Source organism: Trachemys scripta, chromosome 1 (assembly GCF_013100865.1).
Source record: "Trachemys scripta elegans isolate TJP31775 chromosome 1, CAS_Tse_1.0, whole genome shotgun sequence".
NCBI classification, from domain to species: Eukaryota; Metazoa; Chordata; order Testudines; family Emydidae; genus Trachemys; species Trachemys scripta.
Window position 1 is genome coordinate 195,076,762 of NC_048298.1, and position 15,161 is coordinate 195,091,922.

Sequence of the window (15,161 nt, forward strand, 5' to 3'; positions counted from 1 at the left end):
CGGGAGCCAAAGTTTGCCAACCCCTGAAATATAGGGTCAGCTTATGAAAGGGTCGTATAGTTCTTGTTATTTTTACCTTTCCATCTTGGGGGGTTGGCTTATAAATGAACAGGCTAATGAACGAGTATATATGGTAAGTAATAATCAAATGGTGTTTATATAGCATTTGCATGAAAGCGCTTTACAAATGGGTGGGCATTAGTGTCCCCGTATGGGAAAACTGAGGCACAGCGTTGAAGAAAGTTGTCTATGGACACACAGCCAGTCAGCAGCAGAGCCAGGAATGGAACAGGTCTCCTTGTCCATTGAATCACAATACATCCAGTTTTATTAAGACTTAAGTAATTTCATCTGAAGTGGTTGATTGTTGAGGAGTGTTGGGCAAAGTTAAGATTGTTTATGTTGACTTCGCTGACCACCAAAAATTTTAGCCAGTATTTTCATATCTGGGTGCCTAAGGTTAGGCACTTAAATCCATGTTTAGAAAACTGTAAATGCCCAACTTAGGCACCAAGTGTGAGAATTTTGGCCTTATTTTTTAACTATATCAACTCTAAGTTGATTGGAGACTATATTGTACTATATAGACAACCTTAACTGATAACTTACAGATTTGTTGTGATTTTAACTCCTAATGTTATTGTACTGAAGCTTAAGTGTTAACTCACTTGTTATCTTGCAATCAAAGTTACTAAAGTTCTTAAGTTTTTTTGTTTTTTTGGGGCAAGGGAAGGGTGGAAGTTAGAAGGGCATTGCCATATACTGTTCAAGTGCTGAAAGCTGCCCAGGTCTTTGTTACTTCTGGGTAAATTTTAACCCCTTTTCTGCAGGGCTGCCCAGAGGATTCAGGGGGCCTGGGGCAAAGCAATTTCGGGGGCCCCTTCTATAAAAAAAAGTTGCAATACTATATTCTCGTAGGGGCCTCTGCGGTGCCCAGGGCCGGGGGCAAATTGCCCCACTTGCCCCCCCTCTGGGCGGCCCTGCTTTTCTGTAAAGAGTGATTCTCCACTCTTGTAGTTACATCCTTCTTCAGCAGAGCAGGAAGGACAGCCCAATTAAGAAACTGGACTGGGAGCCAGGAGATCTGCCACAGAACTTCCTGTGTGATCTTAGACAGTGCACTTGGCCCTTCTCTGCCTCAATTTCCCTAGCTGTAAAGGTGGATATTGATACCTGCCCAGGGATGTGCTGAAGTCTACTTAATTACTATTTGTAAAAGTACTTTGAGAGTCTCTGATGGAAATGCTAAAGAAAGGCAAAGTATTAGCAACTATGTGTTATGTTACTTAGAGAATTTTGACATCTTTAAAAAATTTCCAAGCCTACTTCTGTCAGACACCAAACAGTACCTGTATGGCATGAAGAATGGATAGCTAGAGTCTTTCTTCCATGGTCAATTTTATCTGTGGAATCCAGATTAAAAATACATTCTTTCATTATGTAAATCTTGAAAATATAATGATTATGAAAGAGGTACTAATTAGCACTGGTTTGAGCTGGACATGGTAGGGAAAAGTATGCAATTTTCCTTAGTGTTTTCTTGCCTGTTTGTCTATGCCTACTTTCCTGTTGGTTTATATACAAATATTTTTTACAATTTTCCCCAAGCTTGACCTCATGAATAAAGACAATAAATGGTGCCAAATTGTTTAGTAGTTTTTCTATCAGGGCCGCCCGGGGGGTGGGAGTGGGAGAAGTGGGGCAATTTGCCCCAAGCCCTGGGCTCCACAGGGGCCCCCTGAGCCTGGCCCATCGGCGGTCCAGTCTTCGGCGGCGGGAGGCCCTTCAGTGCTGCCGAAGACGTGGAGCGACTGAAGGGCCCCCCGCCGCTGAAATGCCGCCGAAGACCTGGACCACCGCCGGGTGAGTACAAGTGCTGCAGCTCCTCCGCTTTGCCCCAGGCCCCCTGAATCCTCTGGTCGGCCCTGTTTGCTATGTGCACAAATGAGCATTAGTATGTAAGAGCAAAACTCACTAGTACATGTAACCATATGGAAGATGTCAGGGTCTCTAGAGGTGAAAGCTGCTGTAATAAACTACTGAGCAGTGCACCCACAAACATTTTTTTTCCTAGGATTACTACTACTGTAAGTTATAGTAAGGGAGGATCTAGGTTTGTGTTTGGGGAGGCCAGGCGCAGCCTTACCTGGTGTTGTGTTTCAGTGAGTGTGTGAATCTCAGGGAAGTTTTGAAGTGATTATTTTGTATAGCCCTAAATAGCACCCAGTTATAGGAAGCTGATATTGGCCTTCTCTGTGACAGTAGCCCGCTGATAGCTTAATATTTGATTTTTTTTTTTTTTTTTTTAACTGGAGTCTTCCTTCTCTACTCAGATGTGGTGATAAAAATGCCATCCAAAAGAATATAAAAATATGCAATTTCATTTGGATTCCTATTCTTATATTTCTGAAAAGTAAATCTACCTGCTGAAATCCACACATTTGTTATTTTTATAATTAATTGTGCATCTGTACAACTTTCCTTTATTGACATCTTTTGTATTGCAAACACACTGGATGAAGACTTTGCTTCTTTATATTTCTTTATTTATGCTTTTTTTGTAGGTATTGTCTTTTGATGCCTATTTTGATGAAGAAGTGCCTGAAAAAAATCAAGAGCTATATAGAATAAGACATTGTAAAATATACTTCTATCTTGAAGATGACACAATTCAAGTGGTTGAACCCCAAGTCAAAAATAGTGGAATACCACAAGGTACCTATTTATAATAGACCTTCCTTTGTTTCTTCACCTCTGATCTTTTCCTCATTGAAGTCTTTCTCCATCTAAAAGGATACCTAAAGCATCTGCTTACATAGGCCTATTCTACACTACATGCTGGCTTTGCCAGCATAGTTATGTCCACTAGGAGTGTGAAAAAAAATCACATCCCCTAGCTGACATAGCTGTCCTGACAAAACCCTCCTGCTGTGCTGACAGCGGAGTGCTTCTGTCAGGATAGTTAATGTTTGTGAAGATGGTGCAACTATGCTGGGAGAAGAACTTGTGGTGGCTTACTCCACATCTGTACTAGGGGGCTCTGCTGGCGTAGCTATGCTGGCCAAGTCTTTGTAATGTAGACAAGTCCATAGTGTAGCTAATTTTGAGTACAAATCTATGACAAAGAGTATAGATAGAATTCTTTTTCTTGCCATGGCCATTAATGAGTACTTCCTCACAGGCTTCAGTTTAGAGGATCCAGGCCTAGGAGACGAACCTCCTGTTTTTGAAAGAACATTCTGTGACCAAGCTGCTGGGCAAAGTCCCTATTTTTACACAGCTATGATTGAAATTACATGATTATGGGTCTGTCAGCACAGTCGGGTAAACTCTTAGTTTTCCAAAGGCAAGTTGTATATTATAGACTTCCATACTTGTCTTGCTGCTGCTACCTTAGAACTGGTTGTTAATTTCTCTATAGAATTCTAACGTTGTTTATTGCCCACTCGGGCAGCATGTGCCTGCCTTTGGTGAGGAGGTACAGCAGCTTTTAGTGCCTCCAGCTGTCAGTTCCTTTATTACTAGAGCTGGTCTTAGCATTTTTTGATAGCGCCTGCTAAATAATTTGTCACTGACACCCCCAAATTAACTGACTCCTGTGCACTGTGTTGACACCAGTATGTGTTTTGGGGGAGGGCTAGTGAGTGGATTTTTTTTTTTGAATACCCTCTAAATCTAATGGACTGGTTTTACATAAAAACTGTGTGATCTGCAGACCATTGCCCTGCAGCAGAAGTGTAGTGCAGCTGCAGGTCCTTGGCGTTTATGGGGCTAGCTATATACTTCCCAGTATTTGAAATGTTTGCAAAAGATAATAGTACAAATAAGCAAGAAGGCTGGGGACCACTATGTCTCCCCAACCACTGGAGCATTTTGTGTACATTCTGATGAATTTTAGTACGTACATCGATATGCACACATTAACTACTCAGTCACCACAGTCCCCTTTGAGGTAGATAAGCATTATTAATTTCCCCATCTATCAAACAGAGATAAAGCAGAAATGTTACCTAACTGGTCAGTAGAGCCCTGCAGATATCCGCTTTATATCCATGGATATCTGCATCTGCGGAAGCAGAGGTGGTTGTATTGTTTACCATCTTAGATGCAGATCCCATTTTTTGTATCCATGCAGGGCTTTAACAGTGAGCTAGGGTGCTGATGCAGGTGCGGATACATATAAAAAGTGGAGTGCAGATCACGGGTTGGATACAAGTTATCACAGATGCAGATTCAAATTTTTATATCTGCACAGGCTCTACTGATCAGTGTTAGAGGTGAATTAAGATCTAGGAGTCCCTTTTCCTTAAGACAGTGCTTTGTGTACTGAATGACACTGCCTCTCTGGGTGTCGAATGGTCCTTCCTTGTGGTCAGAGGTCTCGCTGGCTGTTCAGTAGGCACTCCTAGTCCTACCTGGGCAAATGCTCTATCAGGCTCTGGATGAAGGCTTGTCAAATCTATGATTCTCTTAATCTTGGAAAATATGAAGAATTTAAACCCTCCATCTGTGATTGGAGATGGCAGCAGGTAAAGCTGTTCCTTGGTTTTTGTGATACAGAAATGAGAGAAGCTACTTCTGGGTTAGATGTTCACAGCCTTTCTTGGCTACTAGAATGATCTTCAGCAGCTGGTGCACCTGAAGCTTGAGAGCTTGCAATACAACATAGGGTGCCACTTTGGGGCTTGTTGCAGGCTTGTTTCACTAAAGCAAGATAGAGCAAGACCACTCTCCATTCCATTGGATTTGGGTGTTGGACAAATATTTATCCCTATTGCCCGTGTAGTGGTAGGAGTTGGAGAGGCTAGGCTGCTGGGCTTAGAGTCTCACACAGTTTGCTCAGGTTCCAGTGGAGACTGGAAGGTTCTGACTTATCTCTTACATACTTGATTGAAGCTAGTGCTGACTGCTATTGGAGTACTTTATTTTTTTTCTTTTGGTTCTAGATACTGAAACTTACCTTGAACATTATTGTAGAGAAGCAAAAATACTTTCAGTGCACTATACAGGTGTATCTGGAAGAACTTTAAGGCTTATACAACTCTGTCCTGATTCTTTACTACAGAATTAGCAACTATTCTTGAGAGACAAGGTGGGTGAGGTAATATCTTTTATTGGTCCAACTTCTATTGGTGAGAGAGACGAGCTTTTGAAAGTTTGTCTCTCACCAATAGAAGTTGGCCCAATAAGGGATATTACCTCACCCACCTTGTCTTTCTAATATTCTGGGACTGACTGGCTACAACACTGCATACAACAACTCTTGAAGCATTAAAATTCATTCAAAAGGACTACTCTGAGATTTTTTTAAAAAACAATCCAACTCTCTGCCGCTTGGATTGTTGAAGAGGCTTTATAATTTCAGTGTGTCTATAGTAGAGGTTTTCAGACTGTGGGGCGTGCCCCCATAGGGGGCCATGGAGAGAAATTCAGGGGGGCTCATGCCAGCCCTGTGTGGGTGGGGGTGTGTTGGGCAGGAAGTGCCACCTCTACCCATGACTCACCTCAGTAGGCCACCTGGCCTGTAGGTCAGTGTCAACATATGCATGCCCAGTGCTGGCTCTACCCCCAGAAACCATTGTATGCACCTTCCCCAACCCTGAAAACCCAAGAGGGGAGGGGTAGGTATGGGGGGGTGTATGATCAAAAATTGTAACTCAAAGAGGGGGCTCAGCTCAAAAAGTTTGAAAACTGCTAGTCTATAGAGAGATGATATGGATAGACAGCCTCTTCAGCCAATCAGATTACAGATTTTAGCCATGTAATTTGAATAAAATGGTCCATAAAGACAAAATGAAGATTTTAAGTGTTCTAAATTTCATGGCGGCCAGTGATCTTTCGGTTGCCTGATGTAGGTAAACTGTAAAATACAATGTGTTATAAGGAATTTATATTTTGTGTTAAATAAATACCCAGGAAAGGTAAGAAGTATGCATTAACTTGGCTTTTCTAAAAGCCAGGAAACTAGATTTTACAGAAGATTTTTAACTCTTTCACACAGTAAATGACAATAAACTTCTATTACTGGTATATATGAAAACGTCTATTGCGGGTGTATTGTTTAGCCTGAGCACATTAAAAGTACTCAAGCAAAGACAACATTTAAAAGCACTGTTTCAAAAAAAAAAATCCAAAATCACTAGTTGCCAAGTACATTCAGTTGTAGATACAACAGTGGTCTAATGTTGTTAATATTATTTATATTCTAGTAACCCTCAGAAGTCCCATTCAGGACTAGGGCCACACTGCATTAGATACAGTATAGATATGAGAAAATGTAGTCCTCACTTAGAAGAGCTTAGTCTTGAAAAGGAGGAGGGTGGAAGAACAGACAAAGGGTGTGGGAAAGAATTACAGCAAATAAGTGAAGAGATCAGGGTAACAATGGCTCATATGTTTCACATAGTTATTTTTATACATTTATTTTTGTTCATACTTACATATTCTCTTTCGAGTGATTGTGCACTTATACTGCAGGTGCATGTGCACCCAATGCACTCGAGTCAGAGACTTTAGCCAGTAGTATCACTAGGTGCTGCATGTGCCCTCTCTCATCTTGTGCACCGAGCCAAGGGCATAAAAAGGGCTGATCCACTGCCTCCCTCTCAGTTTCTTCTCGCAACCCATGGCGAAAGTTGGAGCTCCCCATATCTTTAGCTTAGGTTTGCCAGCTTTCTAAATAATTGTATTGTATATAGTTATGTATAGTTAGTTCTAGTGTAGCTATAAGTTAGTGTAGTTACTTAGATCTAATTTAGGAAAAAACTGGTCATTTGGAATGAAGAAAAATCATCAGGATTCAGGCAACGTACCACATGCAGAGCCATTTTCCTTGTGACAGGCAGACATAAAAGCTTTTTGATTTTGCGTGGTGAGGGACATATGCAGTATTTGTACCTCCTTCCCTACCAGGACTAAGAGACTGAGGGATTTCTGTCTCAAAGCCCTGATGAAGCAGGGTGATGCGCCCCTTTTCCTAACTGGATCCCAACAACAAAATAGTGAAATCAAGTCGATAAGAAGTGCTCCTACTGCTACCTGGGATCCCAAGCAGAAGTCGATGGGAAAACATTATTCTTCACCCTCTTCCCCCAGCCACCTCAGAGCACTCCCAGCATTCTGACTCTTCATCTCATAAGAAGACTTCCAGTAAGCACTCCAGTAGTGGTTTGAGGCGTCACAAGCATAAGCACTCACTGGCACCATTTGAGGTGACACTGTCAACTTTGGCTCCTTTGGGGCTATTGAGAGCAGTGTCTTCATCCTTACTTGATACATGGTCAGTACAGCTGATTCAGACCCTATTGGCATTGCCAGTTCTCCAACTATCCTACTTAAAGACTTACCTGTCTCAGTCGTGTTGACTCCTCAGGCATTCCTGTCTGCAAGGGAATTTCTGTGCCTCCTCTTACCGGACTTTTCATTGTTATACCTGGCTCCAGTTGGGGCAACTCAGTGTCTTTGGCACAGTTGATACTATCAGCACCTTCAGCACAATCAGCACTGCCAGCATGCTCAGCAATGCCAGCGCCTGTGATGTAGTCTGGGCAGACAGCGTGTCTCTCTACATTATTATGCCAGCGCCATTGGTACTGCCAGCACCAATCACCTTGTTGGTACTCCGTCCACCTTTTTCCTTGGTTTCTTTGGGTCTGCTGGTGTCTTCCATACCCTGACCACTGCAGACTCCAAGGGGGACTGTCCCTCCCTTTTCTGAAGAAAGCTACATTTCTTCTTCAGACTTTGAAAGGGAGGAACTTGTATCACTTTGAAGGTCTTTTAGATCACCTTATAGACCTCTTACCAGGGTTATGGGTCCTAAGAATCAGGATTGGTTTTCCACCCTGGGCTACTCAGACATTGCAGTATCCCTCCTAGCTTTACTAATCTTGGGCTGCTCTGAGGGATTCTAGACCTCCATCACAATCACAATCTAAGGGGAGGATTCCTCCCACTCCAGTACAGGAAACCTCTGGTCAGGCTCCTGCTACCATCCGTTCACTTACTGTATTCGACACAATCGGGAAAGGATAAATAATGGAGGAACCCCTAGATGTTCTCCTCCCTCCCCCCTCCCGCAGTATCTCATCCTCTTCTCCTGATGAAGTCATCAGTCCAGATTCAACATCTCCCCCCAGAGGACTTCAAAGTTATTAACCTCAACATTTGTGAGGTGCTCAGATACTACCATGGTGGGGGCGAAACAGTTACTTACCTGTATGTTAACTGTTGTTGTTTGAAATGTGTAATGCACATATACATGCCACTGTGGCATATGTGTGCCAAAAACACTTGAGTCAAAGACTTTTGCCAGCAGGACCATTAGCTGGTACATGAGCCCCTGCTCTCCTCATGCACCCAGCTGAGGGCATAAAACAAGCTTGTCTGCTGCCTTCCTCTTCATTCCTCCTTGCTGCTGTCTAATGTCCAAAGTAGTGGGGAAGGTGGGAGGGTTGTGGAAAGCACATGTGTACAACGCATCTTGAAGCACAACACTTACTGTACAAGTAACCAACCTTTTTTTCCTTCAAGTGATTGTGCACATGTACATTCCACTGCAGGTGACTCATCAGCAGCTCCCTTACAGATGGAACAAATTCGGATCACCTGAACAGAGACTGTAATGCTGACTTGCTGGAGTTAGCATCATCACAAGAGGCTCTGGGCCCTGAGCTCTGGGACCCTCCCACCTTGCAGGGTCATAGAACTCCGCTCCAGTTCTACACCACAGTTAAACACTGCCTTAGCCTGAGCCCGAGTCGGTGGGCATGGGCCAGCTGTGGCTTTTTAATTGCAGTATAGACATACCCTACTTGGCCTTTAACTCTCACAGCGTAGGCTACAAAAAGCCTGGGAGAGGCTCATAAGGATCTAATATGGTCCAGGTAGAACGCCAAAGCTCTACAAACATCAAAGGTGTGGAGTCTGTCTTCAGCTTTGGAGAAGAAGAGGGTTTCAGAAAGAACAACAGAAGGTGAAGATTGGTTCGGGTGGAAAGCTGACACTATCTTTGGAATAAACTTGGGGTGTGGCCTAAGGGAAACTTTGGCTTTATGAAAGATCATGAAAGGAGGGTCAGCCAGAAGAGCTTGAAGTTCTGAAACTCTCCTTGCAGAAGTGATGGTAGCCAGAAATGCCATCTTCATAGACAGTAGAGGTAGTGAAGTTGTTGCCATAGGCTCGTAGGAGGATCCCATTAGTCTGGAGAGTACTAAATTGAGATCCCATACAGGTAGGGGATTAGGCACAGGCGGGTAAACATTCAGCATACCTTCTAGATATCTGGAAACCAAAAGGATGAGAGAAAATAGAAAATCCATCTATTGCTGGTTGTAGTGAGATATGGAAGACAGGTGGACTCTCCCAGAATTAACTGAAAGTCACATGATTTCAGGTGCAACAGATAGTCCAGTACATGCCTAAATTCAGTTTGATGGGGCAATAAATGTTGTGATTGCGCCCAAGTCATAAACCCAAACCTAAACTTTGCTGCATACATGGATCTTTGCTGCATCTCTACTGGATTTTTCTGTTGTTTAACAAGATGGTTTGACTATCCTGGGAGCACGATCTCTCATGAGTGTTCAACCAGGGATCATCCATGAAGTGGGGAGACTGGAGGTTGGGATGTAGAGACTTGCCCTGGTTCTGAGAGTGGTGTGAAGCGGATAACAGATCCCTCCTTGACAGTGCTGAGCACCTACTTGTCTGATGTGATGTCTTTCCAAGCACAGTGAAAGAGAGAGAGGTGTCTTCTGAAGGAAGAAGATATGGTCAATGTGCTGTCCTTGATCAAGCAGTCAAAATGAATGCTTGGAAGTTGATGTCTGGTGAGAAGGGCCAGCTGTAGACAACGTCGACTGGCAAAATCAAGCTGGTCTAGACCTTCTCTTCATGGAATCCCGTAATGTTCATGAATCTTATAGTACGGGTGATGTTGAAATTGTTTCCTCTGTCACTGGTGTGTAAACTCTTAGCGTAGGGAGCGTTACATGGGAGCCTTTCAGGCTGTGCATAACACCATCTGTTTTTCGGGGGAAATAGCTTAGACCCTATGAAGGGCAAGTCCTTGATTGTATTTTGCAGCTCCTTTGGAATGCCAGAAGTCTACAGATAGGAAAAGCACTCATGGAGATGGAGGTGGCCATAGAACACAAGATCCCATAAGCGTCATCAAGTGGTGGTGATCAGGGTGTGAGATGTCCTTTTGAAACCAGAGCCAGGAACTGTTCCTTATGTTCTTGTGGCAACTTGTCATGAAATTTTGGAAAAAATAATAAAAAAAAAATGTAGATAAGAGAACTCGATAGTTGGCCACTCTCATTTATAGAGTAGTGGTAGAATAAGCCTTCTGGTCATATAAATCCAGTCTCTTGAACTGCTTGTCGTTGGGAATGGCTTTAAGATGGGACTGTCAAGAGCAGCCATGATCACCAAGGAATTGGGAACTGGTGGGGTAAAAAAGTAATTGAAGTCTGGCTGAGGGACTTGACAACATTTGTCCACCCATTCGACTATAATTGGTATAGAGGTGAGGCTCTGCCAGATGGTTTTCGTCAGCTCCAACAAGGCTTCATTAATGGGAAAGGTAATTCTTTCTGAGGCAGGAGTTTGTAAAATATCAAGGAGGCTGTGTGTATTTTCTTGCACAAGCTCAGCGTGCACTCCTAAGGAAATGGCCACTCTTCTCTCAGGTTCTCCCTCCACCCCCCAGAGACGTCCAGTGTTAATGGATTTAACCTCTCAATACCTCTGTTAAGAAGGGAAGTAAAATTATCCTCATTATACAATTGGGGAATTGAGGCACAGAGATTAAGTGTCTTGTGCATAGTCACACAGGAAGTCTGGCAGAACCAGGAAGTGAACCCAGGTCTCTAAATCCCAGTCCAGTGTGTTAACTACAAGAGCATCCTTCTGGTGCTTTTTTTAAAAAGGTATTTAATTATTGAAAATTTATGGATTTTTTGAGGGCGAGGGAGCTGTGCTCAAGGTTGAATTTCAGGAGAAGGGATTGTTGGAGTAAGGAGAGTGGATTAAGTGAGAGGACAGCTGAGCGGGGGGAAGTTGGAAGGGTGAGGGGAAAGAAAGTGGAGTGGGTGTAAGAAGGATAATAGTCATGGAGAACCAGGTTGGGTAGCTAAGGGGATGCAGTGGTAGGAAAGGGGCAGAATCAGGGAGAAACAGCGAACAATGGCAGTAGAGGTAAATGAGGGGAAAGAAGTCCATGGGCCAAGTGTCAGGTTTGATAGAATGGTGGTAGAAGACTGAGAAGGCTCCTGCTGACTAATCCTATTTTTCATTTGGAGAGGATATAGGAGAGTGATCCAGAGGGTCTTTCTGGGTGTAGTACTGCTGAGGTGGCTGGAGGGCCTTGACTTATCCCCTACTCTTTCAGCTGCAGATGGTTGCTTCAGTGAAGAGGCTTGGGTTTTCTATTGTCCATTCCCTGTGAGATCTCTCCAGCTTCTGCTGTATCCCATGTAGTGTAGATAGGGGGTGATGTCCTGTGTGGGTCTCTCTGGGCATGGTGGGGTCATGAAAGCTTGTGAGTTACCCAATGTGCGCTCTGTTGTGGCTAGTGCTGGCTGCTTTGGTGACCGAGTATTATATAGACTCACATACCGAGAGAATACTCCAAGGTAGACACAAATGAAAAAAAGTTTTTTCTGAAGCAAAAATAATGAGTTTACAAATGTAAAAGAATTAGCTTACAAACAAAATGAAAACAGCAGAAAATGTATGTTTACCATTAATCAAAACCCCCTAAGAGTAAAGGGTCTCCAGAAATGATTTTCAGAGACTTGAAAAAAGTTTCTGTGAAATTGGCAGCAATATAGGGATGTGAATATGTACAAAATATAAATAAGGCTGCTGTGAAGGAACTAAAATTGTAAACTACATTTAATGCTAGAAGATGAATTGCTAAAATTTGAACTTACAATACTAAAGGAGGAAAAAAACCTTTGGGCTTGTTTTACACAGTGGGGTAATGCACTCTATGGAGGTGTGATTTCTAAAGCTCACTAAAATGTTGCCCATTAAATGGTTCATATAGACCCTGCTGGTGCTCTTTAACACAGTGCTGTTTGAAGCAGAACTGCATTAAAGCACATTAGGGAACCTTTAGTGCACACCAGCAGAGTCTGTGTGGACCAATTAATACACAACACATTAGTGCTTTGTAGAAATCTCGCTTCTGTAGAGTGTTACCCCACGGCATATACAAGCCCTTAGAAGTATTAGAAGAAAGCTCTCCAAGCAGAGAAACAAATACATTCATTCATGTTTTGCCAGGCCAATTTGAAACTGACTTTGGAGAAACTGGAACCAAAGCTAAAAAATACCAGGACAATCAAAATACACAAAATTAAGTAAGGCTATGGGGGAACAGAGTGAAGGAGAGATCAGTAACCTTGAAAACAGATAAAAACTCCACCTACATCTTTCCAAGGTCAGAGTGTTACTGCAGAACAGAAACAAGAAATCCTCCATGTGCAGAGGGGACAAGTTAGGGTGATTCTAATATCCATTTCCTAATCCCCAGCTAACTGAACCCTGGCTAGCTGACGCTCTCTGTTATGAAAGTCATTTATGTCCCATGGGGTTAACTGTAGTTTCTAGTGCAGCCTAAGCCCCACAATCTAGAGCACAGTTAAGCAGCTGGCTGGCTTCCCCAAGGTCAGCCAGCTGAAAAGGAGAGCGGAGCTGCCTGCTGGCTAGCTTCCCCAAGGCCAGCTGGCTGAAGAGGAAAGTGCAATCAGGCAAGCGAGGTTACAGTTAGCTCCTCCAATTTAACTGACTCTGATTATCTAAAGTTTTATGATGTTTCCTGGAACATTTAGATAATCAGGATTCTATCATGTTTATTCAGAGCCAGATCATGCTCTTGCTGCATGCTCACACAGGTGAGTGGATATAAGGAGCCCTCTTACACCTCCATGCTTGCTTTTTCTATTGTGGGGTGAGCAGAGGCTCCTGGGGTGTTCTGTGAATGTGGGCTTTGAGTGAGTAGAGCAGGGGTAGGCAACCTATGGCATGTGTGCCAAAGGCGGCACACAAGCTGATTTTCAGTGGCACTCACACTGCCCGCGTCCTGGCCATTGGTCCGGGGGGCTCTGCATTTTAATTTAATTTTAATCAAGCTTCTTAAACATTTTGAAAACCTTATTTAGTTTACATACAACAATAGTTTAGTTGTATATTATAGATTTATAGAAAGAGCCCTTCTAAAAACGTTAAAATGTATGACTGGCACACGATACCTTAAATTTGAGTGAATAAATGAAGACTCGACACACCACTTCTGAAAGGTTGCCAACCCCTGGAGTAGAGTGAAGGCTTCACTCATTTCCCTCTGCCTCCCTTTACTCAATGCATGGGCCAACACAGCTGAGACAGTGTGTACGGAAGGTAAGATATACCAGGAAGAGTGCTGGTGCTGTTTACTTTCCCTGTGGAATTAGGGAGGAAGTGGAGACTCAATTTTGACATAATTTGTTCCCTGGTCTGCTCAGCAAGATTACAATCTAACATTAAACCTTCCTTGCATCCCTTTTTGGTATTAAAGATATCTTGTAAGATACCATTGGACTTGTCCAAATCAAAAATAAAAGCACACTTTAAAGAGACACAGGTAGGGGTGCTCTATAAATATATTAATAACTTCCTGTCGCCCAGACTCCAACGAGAATTGTGGAGTCAGTCCACCAGTCATGCCAGAAAAGATAACATGTTCTGGCTCCTGGAGTAAGCATATAGTGAAAATAAATGCCAGCACCACAGGCTGGTACAGAAGAGAAGCTATATTCCAGATAGCAAAATGAGTATAATGAAGAAGAGGGTTGGCCCTACTGAACAGAAGGAGATAAAAAAAAAATCAGTAATGTAGTAGAATAGTCTGTTGGATGCTGCACTGTATGAAGTACCATCTACTTAACGAGGTGAAAGAGGTGTTAGAATGTTCACTCATTCTGAGTGATCTGATTAGCTGAGCATGCATACACAGGTCCTCTTATAATGGATTCTTATGGCAATTTTTTTTAATGCGGAAATGGTCTCCCCCTGTCCCCCCCCGACGAAAGTAGGATAATAAAAGCCTAAACTGTGCTGAACAATGTCTCTATTAAATCTCAATTCACCAGTCTAAAGTTTATCATCTACATTACATTTGAAGAAATGAACTTGATCAGGCATAACAATAGCTCATTTTTTTAAAAGGCTGCTTTTGACACCCTCTGCACAAGACATTTTCCATTGGCAAAGTAATTCTTACCTACCTAGCACCAAGATGAAATGTGTATCACAATCAGACACAGTATCCATGAAAAATTAGTTGAAATCGACTCTTGGGAGTTTTTGTCTACACTGGGAAGATGCATCATGTTACAAAACCATCAACTAATGTATTTTAACTAAAATGATAATTAAACATGATTTTGCCCCTTATATGGGTAAGGAAAGTTGTGTTTAAAAATATGTAGCAGGTCATGGTTAACCCAGGGGGAGACCTGTCAGGGCGATCACTGGGTGACTCAGTGAGGCTGAGGTAGAGCTGGTTTGGGCAGGTGCAGGTGGATGCTGGTGTAGGGCCAGCTGGTGAGAGCAGGCTGGAAGCCTGAGGCAGGAGCCGTGCAGGCTGGATGCCCAAGCAGTCAGTAACACCACAAGGCAGAGGGAGAGTTCCCAGCCAAGTGGTGACGTTGCACAGACTGGCTGACTGCTCTTTCTGTGGGATAAATAGCTGCCCATGGGGGTCATCTGACCGCGTCCTGGCTTCTGCGTTGGCTGTTGCAGCATGCCCGAGGAATGAGTCATTTCAGGCTCTGGCTGAGGGATTACCTCACAAGACCCAGGTGTTAACCATGACCAGCTAACACGTTTTTAAACACCACCTGTGCCTGTGTACAGTTGGTGCTAAGTAGTGTTTTACATCATGTTAATTAGAATGTGTTATGATTTGTTGTCTTAGTGGAGACACGGTCTAAATGTGCACGTAGATAGTACATTGATGCATCATAAACCCTGAGGAGTATCTTTGCAACTCATTGTATGGCTCCATAGAGCAGGCTTTGTCTATCGTGGGTATCCAGACCTGGTGTTGGACTAGCCAGATAGTAGCTCATAATTATTTTCCAATGAGAGGTCAGTGACACAGATATGAT

General features: G+C 43.1%; 1 protein-coding gene across 1 annotated transcript in view; it reads left to right on the forward strand.

Annotated features, from left to right (window-relative positions):
- The window catches only part of EFHC2 (EF-hand domain containing 2), a 90,977-nt gene that overhangs the window by 16,457 nt on the left and 59,359 nt on the right, over window positions 1-15,161 (forward strand). Inside the window, exon 3 of the mRNA XM_034754024.1 lies at window positions 2,565-2,715. Within this exon, the coding sequence (XP_034609915.1) occupies window positions 2,565-2,715 (151 nt within the window). The remainder of the gene's footprint in view (window positions 1-2,564; window positions 2,716-15,161) is intronic.